This window comes from Agelaius tricolor, unplaced genomic scaffold (genome assembly GCF_023055355.1).
Source record: "Agelaius tricolor isolate 1412-34295 unplaced genomic scaffold, bAgeTri1.0.p SCAF_16, whole genome shotgun sequence".
NCBI classification, from domain to species: Eukaryota; Metazoa; Chordata; class Aves; order Passeriformes; family Icteridae; genus Agelaius; species Agelaius tricolor.
Window position 1 is genome coordinate 17,443,915 of NW_027269276.1, and position 24,318 is coordinate 17,468,232.

The window sequence follows — 24,318 nt, forward strand, 5'->3', positions numbered from 1 at the left end:
GATGGATCCCTCAGGCAGGTTCGGCCATGGTGTTTCTGAGGGGGTGGATCCCTCAGGCAGGTTCGGCCATGGTGTCTCTGAGGGGGTGGATCCCTCAGGCAGGTTCGGCCATGGTGTCTCTGAGGGGGTGGATCCCTCAGGCAGGCTCGGCCATGGTGTCTCTGAGGGGATGGATCCCTCAGGCAGGCTCGGCCATGGTGTCTCTGAGGGGATGGATCCCTCAAGTGGGCTCTGCCATGCGCTTGCAGGGATTGATTCCTGAGGAGGGCTCGGCCATGGTGTCTCTGAGGGGATGGATCCCTCAGGCGGGCTCGGCCATGGTGTCTCTGAGGGGATGGATCCCTCAGGCAGGCTCGGCCATGGTGTCTCTGAGGGGATGGATCCCTCAGGCAGGCTCGGCCATGGCGGCGCTGAGGGGATGGATCCCTCAAGTGGGCTCTGCCATGCGCTTGCCGGGATTGATTCTTGAGGAGGGCTCCACCATCCTGCCCTCAGTGCCCCTGAGGATGTCATGCCTTCAACATGGTGCCCACAGGGATGGATCCCTCAGGTGGCACAGTGCCATGCTACTGTGCTCTCAGTGCCCCTGAGGGAATGGATTCCTCAGGCAGGTTCTTCCATGGTGCCCCAGAGTAGGGGCTCCACCATGCTGCCCTGAGGGGAAGGTGCCCTCAGAAGGGTCTCTGCCATCACATCCTCAGTGCCTCCATGTGAACAGATCTCTCAGAGCTCCACCATGGCGTCCCTGAGGAGATGAATTGCTGAGGAAGGGCTCCACCACGGCAGCCTCAGTACCCCTGAGGGGACAGAGTCCATGAACTCCACCATGGTGTCCGTGAGGTAACAGATCCCTGATGAGGGGTTGCACCATCGGCACCCTCAGTGCCCCTGAGGGGACAGATCCCTTAGGTGGGCTCTACCATGGTGTCTCTTAGGGGACAGATCCCTGACAAGGCGCTACGCCATTCCACTCTCAACGCTCCTCACGGGAAGCTGCCTCAGGTGAGCTCCACCATGGTAAATCTGAAGGGACGCTTCCCTCAGGCGGGCTCCGCCATCGGGCCCCTGAAGGGACGGTTCCCTCAGGCGGGCTCCGCCATTGTGCCCGAGGAATGGCTGCCTCAGGCAGCCTCTGCCATGGCGCCCCTGAGGGAACGGCAGAAAGAGCAAGGGGCAGCTCCCCGCCGCCTGGGCGTCCCTGTCCGTCTGCCAGCTCGGGAGCTCAGCAAGGAGGAGAAGACCCGGGACAGGGGAAGCGGCGGCGCTGAACGGAACGGGCCGAACGGGGCCAACATGGCGGCGAGGGGCGGGGAAAGCGGGCGCTGACACCGCCCCCCCGCCTCGCCCGTCCCGTCCCCTCCCCTCCCCGGCGGCGTCGCCCCCCGCCCCCGGCGGATCTCGCGAGAGCGGGCGCTGCGCTGCGGTAGGAGGTCGGCGGAGAAGGACGGACGGAGCCGCCGCCGCTCCCGCCGCCGCCTCAGCCTCCTCGCCTTCCTCCTCCTCCTCTTCCTCCTGCCCCTGCCTCAGGAAGATGCCGCGCTCCGGGCCGCTCCCCGCCGCCTTCTCGCTCCTGCTGGCGACGGCCGCGCTGCTGCCGGGACCCGCCGCGGCGCAGAACGGTGAGGGAGGGCGGCGGCGGCGGGGGGAGCGGGGGGGGCGCGTTGCTATGGCGGCGGGTGCGCTGTGGGTAACCCCGCGGGTGGGGGGCGACCCCGGCTTTGGGGGGAATCCCTGGTGATTTGGGGCCCCTCAGGGGAAGGGGGAAGGAGGAGAAAAGGGGGGGGGGGGGTACAGGCTCGGCCCCCCCCGGCTCCTCCCGAGGCGCCTGGTGCCGCCGGTAAAATGGAACATCTCCTCATCTCCTCCCGCCTACTGAACCTGCATCTGCCGGGCCGCCTTAAATCATTTATAATGCAATAAAGCCCGTAGTTCCTTAGCAACTGGAGAGGTCCTTCTGATAGGAGAGTAAAAGAAGGAATTAGGGGAAAAAAAAAAAAAAAAAGAAGCAACAACCAACCCACCACACCCCAAGCCTTCTCCGTTCCTTGTAGGCTAGCGTGAGCTAAATCCAGCGCGGCTGCCTCCTCCCCGGCGAGTTCGCAGCCAAGTGCATGACAATTAGTGGCAGAGCGGAGCGGGGCCAAGAGGCTGCTCCAGCCGAGCCTCCTGCTCCAAGGAAATCCCGCAGCGCCGAGGAAAATGCCCGTGTGCTGCTGCCAGGCCGGGCAGCGCTGTGTGCTCCTGCTGCAGCATCATGGGCAGCGCTGCCCGCGCCTGGAGAGCCGGCAAGGGCAGGGAGCTCGGCCTGCGAGAGGATCCGCTGGGAAAAGCTGCCCACGAGCAAGGGCTGCCTCTCCAACACAGCAATCCCACCCTGGTTTCATCATTTCATCCTCCTTTCTCGCTCCTTCCTTTCTGCTCTGCAGATAATGTTCAGTCCTAGGGTTTCCCGGCTGTTAAAGGGAATTTCGCCTTGGCTCTTTGCTCCAGGGGAATCCTGGAATCACAGGAGTGTGGAACCTCGCAGCCTGGTTTGGGTTGGAAGGGACCTTAGAGCCCATCCCATTCCACCCCCTTCCACCAGGCCAGCATTAGGGCTCTCAGGGTGTTTGACAGTGATATCCAGATGGGAAAAATGCCGTCCTAAAGGTCCCAGGTGAGAGTTATTCCCTGAGCACGTGCAGATTTTGCAGCGTGAAGGCAGCAGGGAGCTCTGTGTCTGTTAAGCAGAGTTTGGCATTGGCGCTGTGAATGAAAACTGGAGGCTCTCTGCAGAGTGAGGCAGTCTGGGAACACCCTGCTGGAGCTGGGTGGGATTTAGGGATCCGGGAATGGGGCTGAGTTGTGGATTAAATGTGGTTCTGTGCTCCCCGTGGCACTGCTGAGTTCCCAGAGAAATTCCAGCCTTGGGAGGGAAGGGGTTAAATGGAAATGGGTCGTGTGTTCGTGCAGGGAAGGTGTCAGGTGCCAGCAGCTGGGGTGACAATCCCGCGTGGCTGCCGGGACAGGGCAAGCATTTGGCGTTTGGGAGTCTGGAGGGCAGTGATAAAGAGAATTTTGGTGAGAGCTGGAAAGGGGCTTTGTCCCCACCAAAGTGATCCTGGTGTGAGGGAGATTGCAGCCCGCTGGTGTATCCTGGAAGCTGATTAATTGTTATTTTTAATGAAGTGGTGAGGGACACGCAGAGTTTCTGTAATGCTGTGGGAGCTCACACAGGTGAGTGAAAATCTGCTTGGGAAGGGGTGGAGCGCCCCAAGCCAAGCGAAAGGTTGAGATCTTTGTGACTTAAGGTTTATTGCTCCTCCAGTTTTAATGTGAAAAGGCCCTGGGCTTTTTTCAGCAAATAATGGCCCGTGGGGAGCTTCCTGAAACAGAACAATTCCTCTGTGGGTGGAGACCAGGTCCAGCCATTTCCTGAATTGTGCTTATTCCTTCAGATCTCCTCTGGAAACAGCTTCTCACCTATGGGTGTGTGCTGTGAAGGGGCGGGGGAGGATCCCAAAGGGCAGGAATTTGTTATCTTTTATTGATGTGGAGCCATCGGAGTGATGAAAGGTGAATAGTCCAAGTCAGGGTGCTGAAGGAATGACCACGGACCTGTTGGAACTCACCTAGAGCAGAAAATCCCCACGGGAATGCTGAGTTTTGGTGGGGAAAAAAAAAAAAAAAAAGCTTTTTTTCCAACCTCTGACAGGAGATCACTGCTGAATTCCCAGTGGTTTTTCCAGATTTTAATGCAACCCAGAATATTTGGAGTCAGGCTGACCTATGGATTTAATCTTGCTAAAACTGGGATGAAGGTTTTATTTTAAAAGGTTTTATTTTGAGAGGTTTTTATTTTGAGGGGTTTATTTTTCGGGTGGCTTTATTTTGAAAACTTTTGCATCAACACCTTTAACATCTTAAGGAAAATGTGGCAGGAATTGAACTTTTCCTGACTATTTTGCTGGGAAAATGATCAGTTTCTGCTCATGGCTTACATCCAGAGCAGAGTTCTGATGGAACTGGGGGAGAGATGGGGAAGGATGAGGAGGAAGAGCTGGAAAAAGCCAGTCAGGAAGATTTGTGTTTAACCTGCACTTTCTAAGTTGGAAAATTCACTTTAATGCTTCCAAGCATGGAGGGGAGGAAAACATGACTTTTCCATCATTGTTTTACCTTGAAAATATCTTTATTTCCAAACCAGCAGCTGGAAAACCAAAGGCTTCAGTGCAATGATAATTCCACCCCAGAGTGGCTGGGATTTCAAGGTTATTTTATTGTCTGCAATTGCTGCTTGGGCTGCCCCGATCTGGGAAATCTGCAGTGGATTTTTAGCTCACCAACACAGGAGTTGGAGTGGGAGCAAACTGGCAAATTCTGCCCTATAGGGCAGAGAATTCTTCACCCTAAAATTGCTTGGGTTGTTCTAAGCTGAGCATGAGAGAAAATAAAACCAAATAAATTCAGGTGGTGCTTGTGCAGTTCCTCCTCTGCATGGATGGAGAAGGAACCAGCTGGCTGAAACCAGAATATGGATTTTCTGTTGGCAGAAACCAGCATAAAAATGACCATAAAATCAGGAAAATTAGCTAAGCTAATCCTGCATTCTGAAAATGAATTTCTTCTTGAAGAAGCCAGTGAAAAACTTTGCTTTTATCCTTGTTTGTGCCCACTGAACCTCATTCATTCCTCCCCACCTGAGCTCTACTGTGCCTTTTCCTGGTGCCCAGATAAATGTGAGCATTTTTGGAGCCTGAGTGTGGGCTGAGCAGTGAGGAGAACGTTCAAAGTTCTCTCCTCCTCCTCCTCCTCCTCCAGGCAGGATCTCCCCTATTTCTGCTGCTTCATGTCCCCAGCCCAGGGTGGCTTTGTCACCCTCGGGCCCACCATGGATTTTATTTCATTATTTTATTTTCATTTTGGTTGTTATTGCAGCTCCTGAAATTCGCACACGTGCTGCACGTGGCTCCAGTAGTGAGGTTTTATTTTTTGGGGTATTTTTCTCTAATCAGGACAATTCCAGCTCCTTTAAAGTTTGGTTTTGTTTAAAGCAGGAGGTGCAGTAAAGCACAGGGAGCTCTCACAGCTTGGGTCTACCTTACCCCAAGCCCTTTTTGCCATTTTTTCAAAGTTTCCCATTAGAATTCTTCTTTCTGAAGGTTGGGATTTGGTTGGCTGGTGTGGGATTCCACAGTCTGATCCTTTGGATGTTTGAGGATGGGCTTTGTGTGTTCAAACTCCTCAAAACAGGAATATTTGGGAATAAATACAGTGATTTTTTTTTTTTTTTCCCCAAGTTAATTCTAAAATACAAATCCTGACTTCTGTAAACCTGGAGGATGGAGCTTGGCTGTTAAAACATGACAAAGCTCTATCAACTCCAATACCCAATCATTCAAATAATTATAATTATCTGTGGTTTTATTTTCATGGCAAGTTATTCTCACTCCAGGTTAAACATTTGTTTGATGCCTGGTGCTGCTTTTGGTGTTGGAGATTTGCACTGTGAGACATTTTTCTAAAGGCAAAATAGATCAAAATGTCCTGTTCTGGTTTGAATAAACAAGAAAAAAAGGTTGGTTTTTTTGCTCTAATTCCTATAGTTTTGCATTCTGTGTTTTAAAATCCACAGCAGTGACTGGTGTAGCTCATTACATTTTGGGGGTAGTCACAGGGGTCTTGGGGCTCTTCCACTGGTTTGGAAATATAAAATTTATATTAAAAAAAAAACATTTGCAGCATTTGTGTTGACAGAATAGGAAAACAAGAGGAAAGGGAACATCAGAGCTTGGAAAAAATGCATTTAAAACCCCAAAACTTCAGCTGGAAAAGCAGCTGGGAGCACATGGAATTGCAGGAACTTGGGAAAAGTGTCAGAGCAGATGTTGGGAATGCTGAGGGCATGGGTGGGAGTGCCCGGGGAAGGCTCCTGGCCGTGCACAGAGCTCCCAGCAGCCTGCAAGAATTCCGTGAGGGCGGACAGCAGGAGTTTGCACTAAACAGATGCTCGAGCAATTTTAAACCTGAGCGTGCACCAGCCAAGCTGAGCACTCCGGGGGTGATTTATTTCTTTTTTTCCCCCCCCCTCCCCACCGTGGTTTGTTGGGAAAAGCTTTGTGGTGCTTCAGCAGAGCCTGCCTCGGGTTCAGGCTGCAAATGGGGTTTGAATTGCTGTCGTTTGGAGCTGCTTGGAGGGGTTCAAAAGCAGCTCTGAATCGCGGCTCAGCTGCTCTGTCTGCTGGCCTGGTGAAATCTGTGTGGGTCATGGGATGTTAGGGAGCTCTGCTGGATGGTCAAAGGATGAGAAAATGCCTAAAATAAAGGTTTGCAGCTTGGTTTTGGTCTGGTCTGACCAAAAATGATGCTTTGAGAAGGCTGAGCTAGAACAGGGACTAGACTGAGCTCAGGAATAAAGCAGGGACTTATTAGGAGGCCTCAATGGATCCACCTTGGGCAGCCAAGAGCCCAGCCAGGGCTGCACCCAAAATGGTCACAAAAATGGACAGCTGGTCATGAGGTCTCTCACTTTTATGAGTTTTGGTCCATTTGCATATTGGAGTTAATTGTCAATTACAGCTCCAGGCCATGAAGTCCCATCCTTTTTGTTTTCTGTCTTCAGTCAAAGATTGCAGCTCTGTGGGGTCCTGGTCCAGGGCAGGGTCAGGGAGTGCAGCTCCCCCTGGGATCAGGGCAGGATCAGGGAGTGCAGCTCCCCATGAGATCAGGGCAGGATCAGGGAGTGCAGCTCCCCATGGGATCAGGGCAGGATCAGGGATTGCAGTTCTCCCTGGGATCAGGGCAGGGTCAGGGAGTGCAGCTCCCCCTGGGATCAGGGCAGGATCAGGGATTGCAGCTCCCCATGAGATCAGGGCAGGATCAGGGAGTGCAGCTCCCCCTGGGATCAGGGCAGGATCAGGGATTGCAGCTCCCCATGAGATCAGGGCAGGATCAGGGAGTGCAGCTCCCCCTGGGATCAGGGAGTGCAGCTCCCCCTGGGATCCCCAGGATGAGGGATGTAGTTTCTGCCCTTGGGCCTGAGATTTGGATCCTTTGTCCGTGGTCCCCAGCTGGAGCAGGAATTGTTTTGTCTCCCTGTGCACAGAGCTCACCATCCCATAATATGAAGCCCAGCCCCACAGCCTGAGGCAGCCCAGAATGTGCAGGAGCCCAACCTGAGGCGTGGCCGTGTCTCCAAGCAGCAGCAAAGCCTCTGTGTGACCCTTCAGGGCTCCTGATGCACAGAGCTCACCTAGAGCAGCCTTCCCAGGGAATTTCATGCTTGCAAGCAGCTCATTCACATTTCCCAGGATGGTTTGGGTTGGGAAAACTCATCCATGGGCAGGGACACCTTCCACTAGCCCAGGCTGCTCCTGGCCTGGGACACTTCCTTAAATAAACCCCACCTGTTTGTGATCACACCTCAGAAAAGAACAGCCTTGCATTGCTTTGTTTCCCTGCAGGAAAATGCAGCAGAGCAGGCAGGGCCCAGCTTCCCAACTCCCATAAAACCAAGGAAGAGCCATCAGGAGATTGCAGGAGTTCCATCCCACAGCCTCACCACCCTCACAGGGGAGAATTTTTTCCCCAGTATTTAACCTAAACCTGCCCTGTTTCACTTTTTAGCCACTCCCTGTGTCCTGTCCCTCCACCCCTTGTCCCCAGTCCCTCTCCAGCTCTCCTGGAGCCCCTTCAGGCCCTGGCAGGGGCTCTGAGGGTTCCCTGGATCCTTCTCTTGTCCAGGTGAGCAGCCCCAGCTCTCCCAGCCTGGCTCCAGCCTTGGAGCATCCCAGGAATAAATGGGATAGCTGTAAATATTGATCACTCCAGCCTGCTGGATTGAGCAGAATAAGAATGTTTGTCAGTTTTAGCTGAAGATGGGCAGTTGGGTTTCCACTTCAGGATCTGGAATCACTTCAGGATTCCAGGGAATAAACTGGAAGTTCATTATTGGAGAGCTCATTTGGATTTGATTTGGCCAGAGGAGCTCTTGCAGCTCCCTCCTCTCCTACTGCCACAGAAACAGGGAGCTGAGCACTTCAGGGGATTGGGAAACAAATCTTTGGGAAGTGATTCCCAAATCCCAGAGCACCCAAACATCTCAGGGTTGTGACCCTGCACTTTGTGATCTCCTGATGGCTCCTCCTTGGTTTTATGGGAATTGGGAAGCTGGGCCCTGCCTGCTCTGCTGCATTTTCCTGCTGGGAAGCAAAGAAATCCACGTCTGTTCTTTTCTGAGGTGTGCTCACAAACAGGTGGGGTTTATTTAAGGTCCAATAAAGGTAAAAAAAATCCCTTTATAAAGGTAAAATCCCAGTGTGCCCCAGGCACACGTCAGGGCTGGGTACGGAAATTCCAAATACAGGTGGAATTGGGACTTGGGAGTTGTGCTTGGAGAGCTCTGAGTGAAATACAGTCAGTGTGCCACTCTTTGGGCTTCATTTTGCTGTAAGAAATGGGATATTTGGTGCATTTGTTCCCTAGAAACTTAATTATTTGTTCCCTAGAAACTTAATTATTTTCTATGGCAGCCATCCTATAATGCTGTAGGATCACAGTCACCTCTAATTTTGTCTTTTTAGGAATATTTCAGTTTTATCCCATTCCTGCCCATTCTTTATGCAGCAGGGTTGGGAGTGATGCTGTAACCCCTGGGTGCTGGGAGAGCTTTTCTGCTCCCTGTCAGGCACGAGGGTAATTCAGTATTTTAATTTCTTTTAATAAGATATTTGTGATTAGATTTTTTTCCCCCACCATAATTGGCTTTTTTGCTTCCAAAACCTAAACAGAGCCAGGACAATTCCCATTTCTCCCCAGTTTTGAGGGTGCTGAAGCTGATAAGGGGCTGAAATATTGTATTGATGGTTTCCTTCAGCTTGAATTGGTTGCATTTTTTATCTGACAGGCTTTTCAGCACTTTGCTGAGCAGTTCAAAACCTGCAGCAAAGTGCTGAAAACCCTGTCAGATCAAAATGCAACAAATTAAAGCTGTTCTCACCCCAGGCTCTGAGCTGCCTCTTTGGGGTCTCAGGCTCCCAAAGCTCCTATTTTTAGTAGTGATTGGTGACCCCAATCTTGAGCCATATGGAGTAAAGAAAAAAAAAAATAAAAAAAGCTAAAAAAGGAAAAAAAAAAGTGGAGTTTGGTTTGCAGGAAGGGAATTAGTGGGAGAATGGAGCCAAAACCATAGGAGGGCACTGCCCTGGTGCTCTCCTGCTTTGGGCCCTGACAAAAAATGGGTTTAGAATTCCCAAAAATTTCCCAAACACGACCCTGTCGTGGTCCTTTTGCCAAGTGAAACATCTCAGAGATAGGGGAGCTGCTAAATCAGGATTTTTGGGTGCTTTGTGGAAACCTGGATTTGCTTGGATGGAAATGGAAAAGTGGAAAAAGCACCTTTAGTTCAGGAAAAGCCTCAGCAGCAAATTCCTGGGGAATGGCAGAAAATCCCCCTGTGCTGTGCCATTCCTGTCACACTTGGATCAGTTTATCTGTGGGATAAATCCTCCAGTGCTTTTGCTGGGCTTTATTCAGGTATTTGGAGAAAAAAGAAATCTTTTAAAGCTGCTGTGAAATTGCTGCACAGCTGAACGTGGCCTCTGGCTGGGGAGCACGAGGGACCCTGTGAGGGGACAGCTCTTAGAAATCTGGGAATAATGCAGAGTTCTGGGGTGGAGAGCAGAAATGTGGGGTGCAGAGCAGGATTCTGGGGTGCAGAGCAGGATTCTGGGGTTGAGAGTAGAATTCCTGGGCAGAGAGCAGAATTCTGGGATATAAAGCAGAATTCTGGGATATAAAGCAGAATTCTGGGATATAAAGCAGAATTCCTGGGTAGAGAGCAGAATTTTGGGATATAAAGCAGAATTCCTGGGTAGAAAGCAGAATTCTGGGATATAAAGCAGAATTCCTGGGTAGAAAGCAGAATTCTGGGATATAAAGCAGAATTCCTGGGTAGAAAGCAGAATTCTGGGATATAAAGCAGAATTCCTGGGTAGAAAGCAGAATTCTGGGATATAAAGCAGAATTCCTGGGTAGAGAGCAGAACTCTGGGATATAAAGCAGAATTCTGGGATATAAAGCAGAATTCCTGGGTAGAGAGCAGAATTTTGGGGTACAAAGCAGAATTCTGGGGTATAAACCAGACCCTTGGATATAAAACACAAGTAGAACCTTTTTACTCAGGTACCTTTTCACTCAGCCTAGGGGACGTGGCTGAAATGAGATTTTGTTTAGGTCACCATTTCTGTTCCTCTCAGACACCACAAAATCCCTGCAGTGTGATTAAACACAATTATTGTTGGTACCATGGTGGTGATATTCATTTATTTAATTTACACTGAGCAAAGGAAGCTTCTCTCAGTGTTATTTTTTTTCCTGCTGGCTCTTTGAAGAGCCCAAATCTGCTTGGCTTTTAATTGGATTTTGCTTTTGTTGGGAAAGCTCTGGGAGCTGCTCTGGGAAGAGCTGTGGGGGCTCCCCCTCAAGCTCAAAAACATCACCACAAATTGGCATTTTGGGGTGGGTTTTTTTGCCTTTCAGCACAGAAATTATGTGAGCTGTGAGTGCCCAGGCCAGGGAGGTGGTTCCTGCTGGGATTAGGATGCACTAATCCGTGCTGGAGTGGAATTCCAGCTCAGGAATGGGGTGCTGGAGGAGCTGCCCTGCACAGGTTATTTCTGGCCCCATAATCTCAGCAGTGTCAGTAGGGCTGTGGAGATCAAACCTCCTCAGGGAGAGGGAGGAGCTGGGCTCTGCAGGAACCCATCCTCATCCCAGCTCCCAAAGCTTTGGGGAGAAATGGGAAATTGTGTTTCCTACCTGCCACTTCAGAAAAATGCCAAGAACTTGCCCAGGTAATGCCACAATTTACAAAACCCCTCTGAAACCATGGCTGGCAAAGCATTCCAGGATCCCTGTGATGCCATGGAAATGCAGCTTGGAAGCTGGGCTGAGTCCCTCCCAAGGAGATTTCCTTCCACAGCAATCTGTGCCTCCTCTCCCACAGGTTTTCCCAAGGGTTAAAGCCCCTCATGCTCAGCCAAGGCAGGAATTGTTCTCTGCTCTCCCCAGCCCTGCTCCTCCCTGGCAGGGGAGAATCCCCCAGGCCAGCAGCTCTGCTCTCATCCCTTCTGAAGGGAATACAGGAATTTCAGTGCTGCAGCTGAGGCATGGACAAGAATCCCTCCAAAGCAGGAAGGCTCCCAAAAAATCCATGTTAACAACTAAAACCCATTCCCTGGAAAGCAGTGGGAAGGGATTCAGCTGCAGCACAGGAAGCACAGTCTGAGCAGGCAGCAATTTCAATTTGTCTGCAGCAGCTGAAGCTGAAGAGCTCAAAAACTGCTTGGGGAAAAATACCCCTAAAAATACAATTTCTAAGCAGGAGCTCAATGTGCAGAGCAGAGGAAATCTGCTGCACAAAGTGTGCCATCTCTGCTGCTTTTTAATCCATCTCCTTCCTGCTTTCCCCTTCCTGTGCCTGGAGTTCCAGCGTTCTCCTGGTGCTCTGAGCAGGGGCAGCCATTCCTTCCCACTCTGGACTGCCTCAGCCTGGGTGATTAAAGCATCCCCAGCCCATGCCCAGCAGCAGGGCCAGGATTCCCCACATCAGGCAGCTGAACCTCTGGTTTAGGCTGCAGAACGTGCTGGCAGTGTTATCTGTCCCCTGTGCTGCTGCCATTCCCTCTGCTCACTGAGGAATTATTTTTGTGGCTGAGCAGCTTCTCCTCAGCCTCTGTTACATAATCCCCAATTCAGCAAAGGGCATTTCTTGTGAAAGGTCGCCACATGGAAATGTCCTTTCCCTCCCTCATGAGGATGTGGAGCAGCTCCTGCTCCTGAATAAAAGGGGGGGAAAGCAGCTTTGCTGGAGAGAAATGGGATCAGTCTCTTGTCAAACACATTTGTTGGATCAGGAAAGGTCAGGGGAGAAGGGGAGGGAGCTCTGAAAACCTTTGGTTATTTAAAACCCTTGCACCACGCCATTAGAGCACCAGGCTGAGGATTTTACACTGTTAATCTGACACAAAATCGTTTTTATTACCAACCTTTGAGGTGTTTTCAGTGGCTTTGACACAGAAATTTAATGCTGTTTTAAAATTTCGTGAGCTCTTCAGCTGCTGCAGACAAATTGAAATTGCTGCCTGCTCAGACTGTGCTTCCTGTGCTGCAGCTGAATCCCTTCCCACTGCTTTCCAGGGAATGGTTTTTAGTTGTTAACATGGATTTTTTTTTTGGGAGCCTTCCTGCTTTGGAGGGATTCTTGTCCATGCCTCAGCTGCAGCACTAAAATTCCTGTATTCCCTTCAGAAGGGATGAGAGCAGAGCTGCTGGCCTGGGGGATTCTCCCCTGCCAGGGAGGAGCAGGGCTGGGGAGAGCAGAGAACAATTCCTGCCTTGGCTGAGCATGAGGGGCTTTAACCCTTGGGAAAACCTGTGGGAGAGGAGGCACAGATTGCTGTGGAAGGAAATCTCCTTGGGAGGGACTCAGCCCAGCTTCCAAGCTGCATTTCCATGGCATCACAGGGATCCTGGAATGCTTTGCCAGCCATGGTTTCAGAGGGGTTTTGTAAATTGTGGCATTGCCTGGGGAAGTTCTTGGCATTTTCCTGGCACGTGAGGGAAGTGGAGGTAGGAAACACAATTGGTGTCTCCTGTGGGCACTCCAGCACTTCTGCACTGATATTCCTTAATATTTCCATTGAAATATGGGAAAAAAGTGCTTTTTGAGGCACTGGACTTGCTGTGGACCTGGCTTCACAGGTTGGTCAGAGCTGGCTCTGCTCCATCTTTATCCATCTCTGATTTATTCCAGAGTGCTGATACAAGGGTTTTAGGTAAATCAGATATTTTCCATGCTTCCTGTTAAAGTGAATATTTGATATCAAGTCTGCAGTGAGATCAAAATGGTTTTGCACTCAGCATGGCTCAAACAGACAGAAACACTTCCATAAACTGCATCCCTTTAAATTCCCGAGGTGCAGAGCCCTGGAATTGTGTAGTTCACACTGAAGGCTTGGGAGCAGATGGGTTTCAGCAGCAGAGCTGGGGAGGGAAGGAGCTGGAAATTGGAGCTGGGGCTTGCACTGGTGGAGCAGGAGCTGTGGAGGGACCCAGAGCTGCCCTGGGGGGACACAAGTGACATCCCAGCTGTCCCAGGGGTCTGTCTGAGCTCCCTCATGGCTGGGCTGCCTTATGGAACCAGGGAACTGCCAGGGCTCTGCTCTTCCCAGCTAAAAACCAGGAAAAATCTCCATTCCTGCTCTCCAGAAGGTGACACTGGTTATGGAACCATAGTTTATAAACCCTGTCCTGGTTGTTATTCCCATGGGATGTTTATGGAACCAGGGAACTGCCAGGGCTTTGTTCTTCCTGGCCAAAAACTGGGGAAAATCTCAATTCCTGCTCTTGCAGAAGGTGACTGTGGTTATGGAGCCACAGTTTATAAACCCTGTCCTGGTTGTTCTTCCCTGTGAGACCAGGGAAGTGCCAGAGCTTTGTTCTTCCTAAATTTGGGAGAAATCTCCATTCCTGCTCTTGCAGAAGGTGACTGTGGTTATGGAGCCACAGTTTATAAACCCTGTCCTGGTTGTTCTTCCCTGTGAGACCAGGGAAGTGCCAGAGCTTTGTTCTTCCTAAATCTGGGAAAAAAAATCTCCATTCCTGTTCTCCAGAAGGTGACTGCAGCCAGCAGGTGACACTGGTCATGGAACCACAGGTTAGAAACCCCATCCTGGTTGTTATTCCCATGGGATATTTATGGAACCAGGGAACTGCCAGGGCTTTGTTCTTCCTGGCCAAAAATTGGGGAAAATCTCCATTCCTGTTCTCCAGCAGGTGACACTGGTTATGGAACCACAGGTTATAAACCCTGTCCTGGTTGTTATTCCCATGGGATGTTTATGGAATCAGGAAACTGCCAGGGCTTTGTTCTTCCTGGCCAAAAATTTGGGAAAATCTCAATTCCTGCTCTCCAGAGGGTGACTGTGGTTATGGAGCCACAGTTTATAAAATAAACCCTGTCCTGTTTGTTCTTCCCTGTGGGACCAGGGAAGTGCCAGAGCTTTGTTCTTCCTAAATCTGGGAAAAAAAAAATCTCCATTCCTGTTCTCCAGCAGGTGACACTGGTGATGGAACCACAGGTTATAAACCCTGTCCTGGTTGTTTTTCCCATGGGATATCCCAGCCTTGTCTCAATTCTCACCTGCACCCTTCAGGTGGATGGATTGTCACCCTGAATCCCTGGAATTGTGTCCTGAGCCCAGCCAGGAGGGGATTTGGGGCAAGGGAATTCCCTGGAGCTGGGGCAAGCTTGGCTGTGGGGCTTTTCCTCCCAGGGAGGTTCCCATGGGCTGTGCTTGGATGGGTTTCCTCAGGGAATTGGGGCTGCTCAGATCAGGTTTTGCACCATAAAAGTGGCCATAAAATCCCAGTTGTGTTTCCAAAGTGTGAAGAGAAGCATCCCTTTCTTTTTATTCCAGGGAAACTTGGATAAAAGTGTCTGGTAGGGGGTAGGGTGGGAGGGTCTCAGGATGATCTGAGAGGTTTGTGGGGCCAGAGGACCTTCCACAATCCTTCCCAGCCTAAATTCCTGATTTATGGAACTGATCCCTGTTCAGGAATCCTTTCCATCCTAAATTCCTGATTTATGGAACTGATCCCTGTTCAGGAATCCTTTCCATCCTAAATTCCTGATTTATAGAACTGATCCTTGTTCAGGAATCCTTTCCAGCCTAAATTCCTGATTTATAGAACTGATCCCTGTTCTGGAATCCTTCCCAGCCTAAATTCCTGATTATTTAATTGATCTCTGTGTCCTGTCCATGTTCAGGAATCCTTTCCATCCTAAATTCCTGATTTATCTCCAAGAACTGATCCCTGTGTCCTTTCCCTGTTCAGGAATCCTCTCCATCCTAAAGTCCTGATTTATTTAATTGATTCCTGTGTCCTGTCTCTATTCAGGAATCTTTTCCAGCCTAAATTCCTGATTTATCCTCAGGAATTGATCCCTGTGTCCTTTCCCTCTTCAGGAATCCTTTCCATCCTAAATTCCTGATTTATCCCCAGGAACTGATCCCTGTGTCCTTTCCCCGTTCAGGAATCCTTTCCATCCTAAATTCCTGATTTAATTGATCCCTGTGTCCTGTCTCTATTCAGGAATCTTTTCCATCCTAAATTCCTGATTTATCCCCAGGACCTGAGATCCCTGTGTCCTTTCCAGCCTAAGTTTCTGATTTCTAGAACTCATCCCTGCTCAGGAATCCTTTCCAGCCTAAATTCCTGATTTATCCCGTGTCCATTCCCCCTCGGGCACATTCCCAGCATGGCCACACCCAAACCATTCCCCTCAGGATGAGTTTTTTGGGATTTGCCCACAAATCTCCTGCTCAGGGAAATGAGGGATGCTGGGCTGGATGCAGGGAATGTTTAATCCCAGCCCTGTGGGATGAATCCTCAGGTTTCCCTGCCTGTGGAAGGAGCCCCGTGCCCTGGCACAGCTCCTGCATTTTAGATGATGCTCTCTGGGCTGGGTTCTCCTCTCTCCCAGCTCTGGGAGGCTGCAAGATGAGAAGGCAGGAATTAAATCCAGGAATTAAATCCAGGAATTAAATCCAGGGATAGCTCTGGGCTCACCTGGGTGCCTCAAGCTTGGCTTAAAGCTGCTCTGGAGCTGGCAAAAATTAATGGGATTAATGCCAATTATCTCATTTTGTGCTTCCTGGTGAGAACAGAGTGGGAGAGCATCGATCCTATGGAAAATGGGTGTGGACAGGCTTTCCTGGAATGCTGCAGTGCTGTCCTGGAATTTATCCCCAGGCCTGGGTCCTGTGTCCATTCAGGAATCCTTTCCAACCTAAATCCCTGATTTATGGAACTGATCCCTGTGTCCTTTTCCCTGTTCAGGAATCCTCTCCAGCCTAAATTCCTAATTTATCCCCAGGAACTGATCCCTTGTCCTTTCCCTGTTCAGGAATTCTTTCCAGCCTGAATTCCTGATTTATGGAACTGATCCCTGTGTCCTTTTCCAGCCTAAATTCCTCATTTGTAGAACTGATCCCTGTTCAGGAATCCTTTCCAGTCTGAGTTCCTGATTTATGGAACTGATCCCTGTGTCCTTTTCCCATTCAGGAATCCTTTCCAGCCTCAATTCCTGATTTATGGAACTGATCCCTGTGTCCTTTTCCCATTCAGGAATCCTTTCCAGCCTAAATTCCTGACTTATGGAACTGATCCCTGTGTCCTGTCCCTGTTCAGGAATCCTTTCCAGCCTAAATTCCTGACTTATGGAACTGATCCCTGTGTCCTGTCCCTGTTCAGGAATCCTTTCCAGCCTAAATTCCTGACTTATGGAACTGATCCCTGTGTCCTGTCCCTGTTCAGGAATCCTCTCCAGCCTCAATTCCTGATTTATGGAACTGATCCCTGTGCCTGTCCCTGAATATCAGAGAGTTTCACCTCTTCCAGCTGTCACTTTTTGTGTGTTTAACTCATTTCCATGATTTCCAGTGGATGTGAGCACTGGCAAGGAACAAATCACTCATCAGGGTGTTTTTTTCCAGCAACACTCTGCCAAAGTGAGATTTCCCCACCCTCAGAACTCTCTGGCACTTAATTAAGAGAAGGAGAAGGTGCTAATTAGCCAGGGCACCTCATTAAGACAGCCCAGCTGAGGGGGGCAGCTCCTGCCTGGATTTTCTGGGATATTCCCATCAAGTTGTCCATGTGGGAATAAAGCAGAAATCAGCTCAGGTGAGGGCACAGCAGAGCTGAGCAGTTCTTGCCTTTCCCACTTGCAATTTTGGTAATTTATTTGAAGAATTTAAAAAATCAGGCTGCATAATTGAGGGAAATAAAACCTCCAGAACTCTCCTGAATGCCTGAGAGCTGTGAAATACAAATTTTTTATGTGCTGGGAGGTTTTCCAGGTGGGTTTTTTGCTGTAAAGACAGCCAGGCTTGAAATCATTCAGTCCCACAGCAGTTACACTTTATTTATTGTGGCTCCAGACTGAAAATCGGTTTTATTTTTGCATTTTAGCCTTGTAGACTCTCAGCTCTGAGCTTGGAACTGTGTTTGTGCTGTGATTTAAGTGGGATTTAATTGATTTAATTGATTTAGTTCACCTTGAGCAGCAGCCCCAGGATGGGGTGGGAGCATTATCCTGCTTTTTGGAGTTCCTTGGTTACAGTTGTGTTGGTTGGGATTGGAAACTTCCTTGGAAATCTTTTATTTTTCCTCCATTTTTGATCCTAATTTGTCCATTCTTTGTATGTGCTAAACCTGGTTTTTGATGTCTTTGAGCCTGGCTTAACATCTCTCCTCATCTTGGCTTTTAAGGCAAAGCACTTTTATTTTTTAAACCCCTTTTTTACACCAGACTTAACTTGGGGAGATGAAAATTCTCCCTGCTTTGCTCTTCCAGGGCCATTCTCCTTAATTCTTTTGCACCTCAATGAAATTTGAGTTCCAAAAGGATATTTTAATTATTAAACAACAATTTCTGCAGTTCAGGGGCAACTGCCTTGTGTATTCTCACCCTGGTAGGTTTTACAAGAATTCCTGAGCTCTGAAAATCCTGGTTTTTTTCATTTGGGGATTTAATTTTCTTTCCCCAACACAAATTTTAAGGCAGAGTTTGGAAATGAGGGGAGCCCCTGGAGCTCTGTGTGGAGACTGAAACGTTTCCCTGGTTTTAGGGCACGAATCTCTCCTCATCTGCATCCACACAATTGGGGCATGAGATCAAATCCTGAATGAATAAACCACTTCCAGAAGGGGTTTTGGGTTAGTCCCAAATCTTTGGGGTTAAACAGAGCACAGTCCCAAATCTTTGGGGTTAAACAGAGCACAGTCCCAAATCTTTGGGGTTAAACTGATCAGAGTACCAAATCTTTAGGTTTAAACTAGGAACAGTCCCAAATCTTTGGGGTTAAACAGAGCACAATCCCAAATCTTTAGGTTTAAACTAGGAACAGTCCCAAATCTTTGGGGTTAAGCAGAGTAGAGAGTCCCAAATCTTTGGGGTTAAGCAGAGTAGAGAGTCCCAAATCTTTGGGGTTAAGCAGAGTAGAGAGTCCCAAATCTTTGGGGTTAAGCAGAGTAGAGAGTCCCAAATCTTTGGGGTTAAGCAGAGTAGAGAGTCCCAAATCTTTGGGGTTAAGCAGAGTAGAGAGTCCCAAATCTTTGGGGTTAAGCAGAGTAGTACAAAATCTTAAGGTTTAAACCGAGCTCAGTCCCAGATCTCTGGGGTTAAGCTGAGGGCAGTCCCAAATCTCTGGGGTTAAACCGAGCTCAGTCCCAGATCTCTGGGGTTAAGCAGAGCAGAGTTCCAAATCTTTGGGGTTAAGCAGAGCAGAGTCCCAAATCTTTTGGGGTTAAGTAGAGTAGTCCAAAATCTTTAGGTTTAAGCCGAGCTCAGTCCCAGATCTCTGGGGTTAAGCCGAGCTCAGTCCCAGATCTCTGGGGTTAAGCCGAGCTCAGTCCCAGATCTCTGGGGTTGAACTGAGCTCAGTCCCAGATCTCTGGGGTTAAGCCGAGCTCAGTCCCTTGGGGCAGCCCTGTGCTCGTGGCTCTGTCTGGGTTTGGGGTTTTGTTGTGCTGCTGTCCCTGGAGCAGGAGCTGAGCTGTGGGACAGGCCCAAGAAAGGCAAGGCCGGGCTCTGGCAGCTCCCACGTCACCAGGACCTGCCCAGTGTCACCCATTCTGTGCTGGGACAGCCCTGGAATCCACTGGCAGGGCCCAAAGGCAGCAGCACTCCCCTTCCCACTGCCCTGTGCTGCAGCTTTGGGAATAATCACCTTTTTCCCCCTTTTTTGGGGTTTTCTAAGCATTCCTGCTTGGTGCTGGCAGACTCCAGCTCCTCGTGCAGCTCCTGGCTGGGTGTCACCATGAGCAGTGGCCCTCTGGTGGCATCACCTCGCTCACTGCTGCTGTTTGTGGGTGGCTGGAAATGCAAAATATTAACCCTGAACTGCCCCTGGTAATTTAAATATTTGTTAATTTATGTATGGAGGCTGTTTGGCATCCCAGGGAGTGCTGGTCATTGGGGTCAGGGAGTGCTGGTTATTGGGGTCAGGGAGTGCTGGTTATTGGGGTCAGGGAGTGCTGGTCACTGGGGGTTGTGGCTGTTCATTATTGGGGTTTGTGGTTGTTGGTCATTAAAGGCTGTGGCCATTAGGGGGTTTTGGCTGTGCCCATTAGGGGCCTGTGGCTGTTGGTCACAGGGGGCTGTGGCCATTAGGGGCCTGTGGCTGTGGTCACTGGTCACTCATTAAATGCTGTTTAAGAGTGCTCCAAGTCCCCATTTCCATTTCCAAGCCTCATTGATTTGCCTCTCATCCTAAAACAAGCCAGGAATGCCAGGCCAGGGATGGCGCAATCCGAGGCCAGGGATGACAGGCTCTGAGTTTTCCTGGTGTGACACTGTCCCTCCCCACGCTGCTGATGTCCCCTGCCCCAGCACAGCACCAGGATGGGTTTTGCTGCATAATCTGTCTGGCCAGCTGTGTCCTAATCCTGCAGTTTTAGGAGGGGCCTGGGGGCAGGGCCTGGTGTTGAGGCCCTGCTATTCTCCTAAACATCTTTGGCAATAGGATTGAAGGACAGTTTAATGTGTGTGTGTGTGTGTGTGTGCTCCCAGCGGGGCTCTGAGGCGGGTAAGTACGGAGGATTTAGGATATCCAGAATATCCTAGACTGTGGCCTGAGCATGGATGTCAGCCCTCTCCACACCAGGGGACTGCTGAGGGCCCTTTGTGGGTTCCTAGAATGACCTTTTGGCCTGTGAGTGTTCATTCCACTGAAATTCCCTTTTTCCCAGAGCTGGGCTGGTCAGGAAAATGGGTCACTTGTATCCTGGGGAATTCCCTGCCCTGCAAGTCCTAAATAGATGGGAGAGGAGGTCAGAGCAGAGCTCACAGCTGGCACGGGTTTGGGATTTTACCCTGTGGGTGGGTCAGGTAAAGAAACCTCCTCAGGGAGCAGATCCCTGAGCAGGGACACTTCACCCTGGCACATCCTGAGCTGCCCAGGGCTGGAAAAGGCCTGGGAATCCCTCAGGGAGGGTGCCAGGGGCAGCTGCCAGGGAAGGGAGGAGCAGGGACATCGGGAACTCCTGCCCTGCAGCCTTGGCCACTGCCAGTACTGTGGGTGTCCGTCCCCAAGCTGTGTCACTGCCAGTACCCTGCGTGTCCCCAAGCCGTGTCACTGCCATTCCATGGGTGTCCCCAAGCTGTGTCAGTGCTGATGTCATGGGTGTCCCCAAGCCACCATGGGTGTCCCTAAGCTGGTCACTGCCAGTGCCATGGGTGTGTCACTGCTGGTGCCATGGGTATCCCCAAGCTGTGTCACTTCGGATGCCCTGGGTGTCCCAAAGCCATGTCACTGCCAATGCTGTGGGTGTCCTCAAGCCGTGTCACTGCCAGCGCCATGGATGTCCCCAAGCTGTGTCACTACTGCTGCCCTGGGTGTCTCCAAGCCGTGTCACTGCCAGTGCTGTGGGTGTGTCACTAATGGTGCCATGGGTGTCCCCAAGCCACTGTGGGTGTCCCCAAGCTGTGCCACTGCCAGTGCTGTGGGTGTGTCACTGCTGGTGCTGTGGGTGTCCCCCAGCCGTGTCACTGCCAATGCCCTGGGTGTGTCACTGCTGGTGCCCTGGGTGTGTCACTGCCAATGCCCTGGGTGTCCCCAAGCTGTGTCACTGGTGATGCCCTGGGTGTGTCATTGCCAATGCCATGGATGTCCCCAAGCCATGTCACTGCCGGTGCCGTGGGTGTCCCCAAGCTGCCCTGGGTGTCCCCAAGCCGTGTCACTGCCGATGCCATGTCTCTAACTGTGTTTTCTGCCCCGCTGCTGTGTTGTGTGCGAGCTCCGTTGTTTTCTGCCGCTCTGTCACTGCGTTTCTGCTGCCCCTCCCTGCAGCCGGGTTTGTCAAGTCGCCCATGTCAGAAACTAAGCTCACGGGGGACGCCTTTGAACTGTACTGTGATGTGGTTGGGAACCCCACTCCAGAGATCCAGTGGTGGTATGCGGAAGTCAACCGGGCAGAGGCTTTCAAACAGCTGTGGGATGGCGCTCGGAAGCGCCGTGTCACCATTAACACTGCCTACGGGGCCAATGGGGTGAGTGTGCTGAGAGTAACCCGCCTTACCTTGGAAGACTCTGGGACTTACGAGTGCAGGGCCAGCAACGATCCCAGGAGGAATGACTTGAGGCAAAATCCCTCCATTACGTGGATTCGAGCCCAGGCTACTATAAGCGTCCTGCAGAGTGAGTCCGGCCCCCAGTAGTGGCACTGTAGTGTCTAGAGGCAGTCTGGTGACCCCGCCCCCGTGTCCCCACCCTCTGCCACACCCTGTCCTGTCCTCCCGGCGCGCGGGCTGCTCCTCCTTCTCCTGGCCTGTAGTGCTGACCCTGTGTGCCACCCGTGTCTCTTCTCCGTAGGACAAAGCACTTGGGAAACCCTCGGGATGTGTGCTAGAGCTTCCGTGTGAAACCAGCCCGCTGTCGGATTTGTGTTTGTTCCCTCCTCCCTTTAGTTTTGTAGGAGATTTCCAGCCTCCCTGGCTTCTCCACCAGTGCCTTTCTCTTTGATTTCCATGTTCTTTTCCTGACTCTAACCGTTTTACTTTGATTTCTTTTGTTCTCTTGGAATTTCTGGGAATGCCTCCTCACCTGGTTTTGGTTACATATCTGCTTCTGGATAAATCCTTCCCTTTCAGTTCCACGTGACCTATGGTGTTTGGATTTTTCCATGAAGTCGTGGTGTTTCTTTTCCTTCCTGGCCAGCAGCATGCTCCTAAGGAGTTCTCTGATGCAGCAGCACTGAGGAGGTGCAGCCATTCCTAATCCAGCCTGTGGGAGCAGGGGGAACATCCTGCCCAGTGCTGAGCCCAGCCTTGAGCTCGGTGACTCCATCCAGGGTGCAGCTCCTGGCAGCAGCAGAGCTCTGGGAGCAGAGGCTGTGCTTGGCCCAGAATTGCTTTTTGTTCTTGCTTGTGGCAAGGCTTTCCTGCCTTCACTCTGCTTTCCACCCCAGGTGGATTTGGGAGTTCATACGGTCAGATTCTGTAGAGAAGAATTTTGGGCCAGATGTAAAACTTGCATTTGCCTGAGGAAATGGCTGCTGAGTTTGAGGTGGAGGGAATTAAATCTGCAGTGTGCAGGTGCAGGAGAACTTGTTTTGGGTGGTTTCTCAGTGCCCTCAGCTGACAGAAGAGCAGAGCAAAAGTGTGGTCTTGCTCCTGTGCTTTGTGCACAAATAACCCTTTAATGCCCTACTGGGTACAAAACTCTCTTTGTATCTTGATTTTTTTATTTGGGTACCTTGAAAAATCCCCCCCCAGAGCTGTCCCCAAAGCCTGGTGCTGCCATGGGCACTGCTGGATCAGAGACCTTCCCTCTGGAAATGGAAAGAGCCTTGGTGCACGTGGAGGAATGGCTGTGACCCGGTGCCGTGGAGTGACTGCAGTGACACCGGGTCCCTGAGCTGGAGCTGCTCAGCCTCAGCCCACCCCTCGCCCCTCCTGTGTCCTTTGGGCTCCCAAAGGGCTGGAATGCTTGCATGGCCTCCAGCAGCAGCAGCAGCAGCAGCTCTGCCATCCTGGGGATGATCCTGGAATGTGTCTGCTAGGGAGTGCTGTGTGCTGGAGAGAGCCCCGTGCCCTGGGACAGAGCCAGGGCTCCTCCAGTGCTGTAAATACAGAGCCTCCAGTGAAGGAAGGAGTGATGAGGAGGACTCCATCTGATCACAAGGCTCATTTATTACTTTATTATACTGTATTATATTAAAGAATACTATACTACACTAAAGAATACAGAAAGGATACTTAGAGAAGGCTAAAAGGATAATAATGAAAACTCCTGACTCTTTCCAGAGCCCTGACACAGCTTGGCCCTGATTGGCCCAAGAGTGCAAACAACTCCCAGCAGAATGCAGTGAAACAATCACCTGTGGGTGAGCAATCTCCAACCACATTCCACATGAGCACAGCACAGGAGCAGCAAGTGAGATAAGAATTGTTTTCCTTTTCCCTGAGGCCTCTCTCTGCCTTTCAGCTTCCCAGGAGAAGAACCCAGGGAGAAGGGATCATGGTTCAGAGAACAGGAATGCCGCACTCCAGAGCAGCTCTGGGGAGCACAATCATGCTGGTGTGCAGAGCCAGCCTTTGGGAGCACAGCTGTGTCCCTGTGGGCAGGGGCTCCCCTCCCTCAGCCCCCTGAGCTGCTGCAGGGACTGCACTTCAGCCTCTCCTGCCCTCCCAGTTTGTCCCAGCTGCTGCTGCTGGGTGGGAGCTGCCTCCTGAGTGCCTTGTGTGGGATCACGCTGCTCTGGGGCTCTGCTGTGCAGGGAAATAAGGAACAAACCCCTGAGTGCCTTCCCCTGGGTGCTGGGACAGCTGAGCTGCTCCTGCTGGGAGGAGGAGCCCGTGGACATCAGTGCCTGCAGGAGGAAGAGGAGGAGAACAGGGATGAGGTTCCCAAGGTGTCCCTGGAAGTGGAGCCCCTTCCCTGAGCCTGCCCACATGGCCTCAGCTGCTCCATTCAGTTTGTGTTGGAAATGGGAATTGTGTGGCTCAGTGGAGCTGGAGTTTGCAGCTGCTGGTGGTGGCTGCTGCCCTGCTGTGACACCAAAGCCCCACAGAGCACAGGCTCTGTCCTGGCCTCTGCAGAGAGCAGCTTGCTTCTGAAAATCTGGCACCCAGAGCCACCATCTGCCTTCCACCTCCTTCCGGATTTGGAACCAGAATTTCACTTGCTGGGTTGTTTTTTTTTTTTTTAGTTGCTTTGCTTGGGTTTTAACTGTAAAAGCTGAGCTTACATAAAATGGGCACTTGAAGTGATGTGTAAAAAGTGATTTTCTAGGTGAGCACCCTCCTTTGCTGCTGCTGTCCCAGTATTCCAGTTGCAGTTTGTCTCCTGCAACTAAATCAGGAGACTGATCCATCAATTTGCTTTTTTAATAACCAAACCAAAGTACCATAAATGCAGGTGAAGCTGGAAATGAGACTTACAGCTGCCTTCAGTTCTGCTCAACTAAAACTGAAAAGGTTGCAGGTCAGTCACTGAGTTACTATTTCAGACACACTCCAAAAATATTCCCAGAGCTCTGTCAGTGTTTTTGTGGGAATGCAGATGAGCTTTTTGGGGGTGGAAAAGCACACAGGGCGGGCCAGGAATGGTGCATGATATGAGAATAACACAACAATTTTAGGCCCAAACAATCCTTGAAAGGATAAAATTACCCAGTGTGGGAGAAATGAGGCAGAAACAGAGTGAAAATTTAATCACACAATCAGCAACTGCAGTGTTTCTGCAGTTAAAGAATGATTTACAGAGCTGG

General features: G+C 50.7%; 1 protein-coding gene across 2 annotated transcripts in view; it reads left to right on the plus strand.

Moving 5' to 3' along the window:
• Positions 1-1,154: 1,154 nt before the first annotated feature.
• Positions 1,155-24,318, plus strand: part of NPTN (neuroplastin) — a 45,092-nt gene continuing 21,928 nt past the window's right edge. Inside the window, exons 1-2 of one of the 2 annotated variants that reach the window (XM_071441896.1) lie at positions 1,155-1,619; positions 20,898-21,245. In XM_071441896.1, coding sequence (XP_071297997.1) covers positions 1,532-1,619; positions 20,898-21,245 — 436 coding nt within the window. In that variant the 5' untranslated portion in view covers positions 1,155-1,531. The remainder of the gene's footprint in view (positions 1,620-20,897; positions 21,246-24,318) is intronic. The other variant, XM_071441895.1, reaches the window with a different exon arrangement.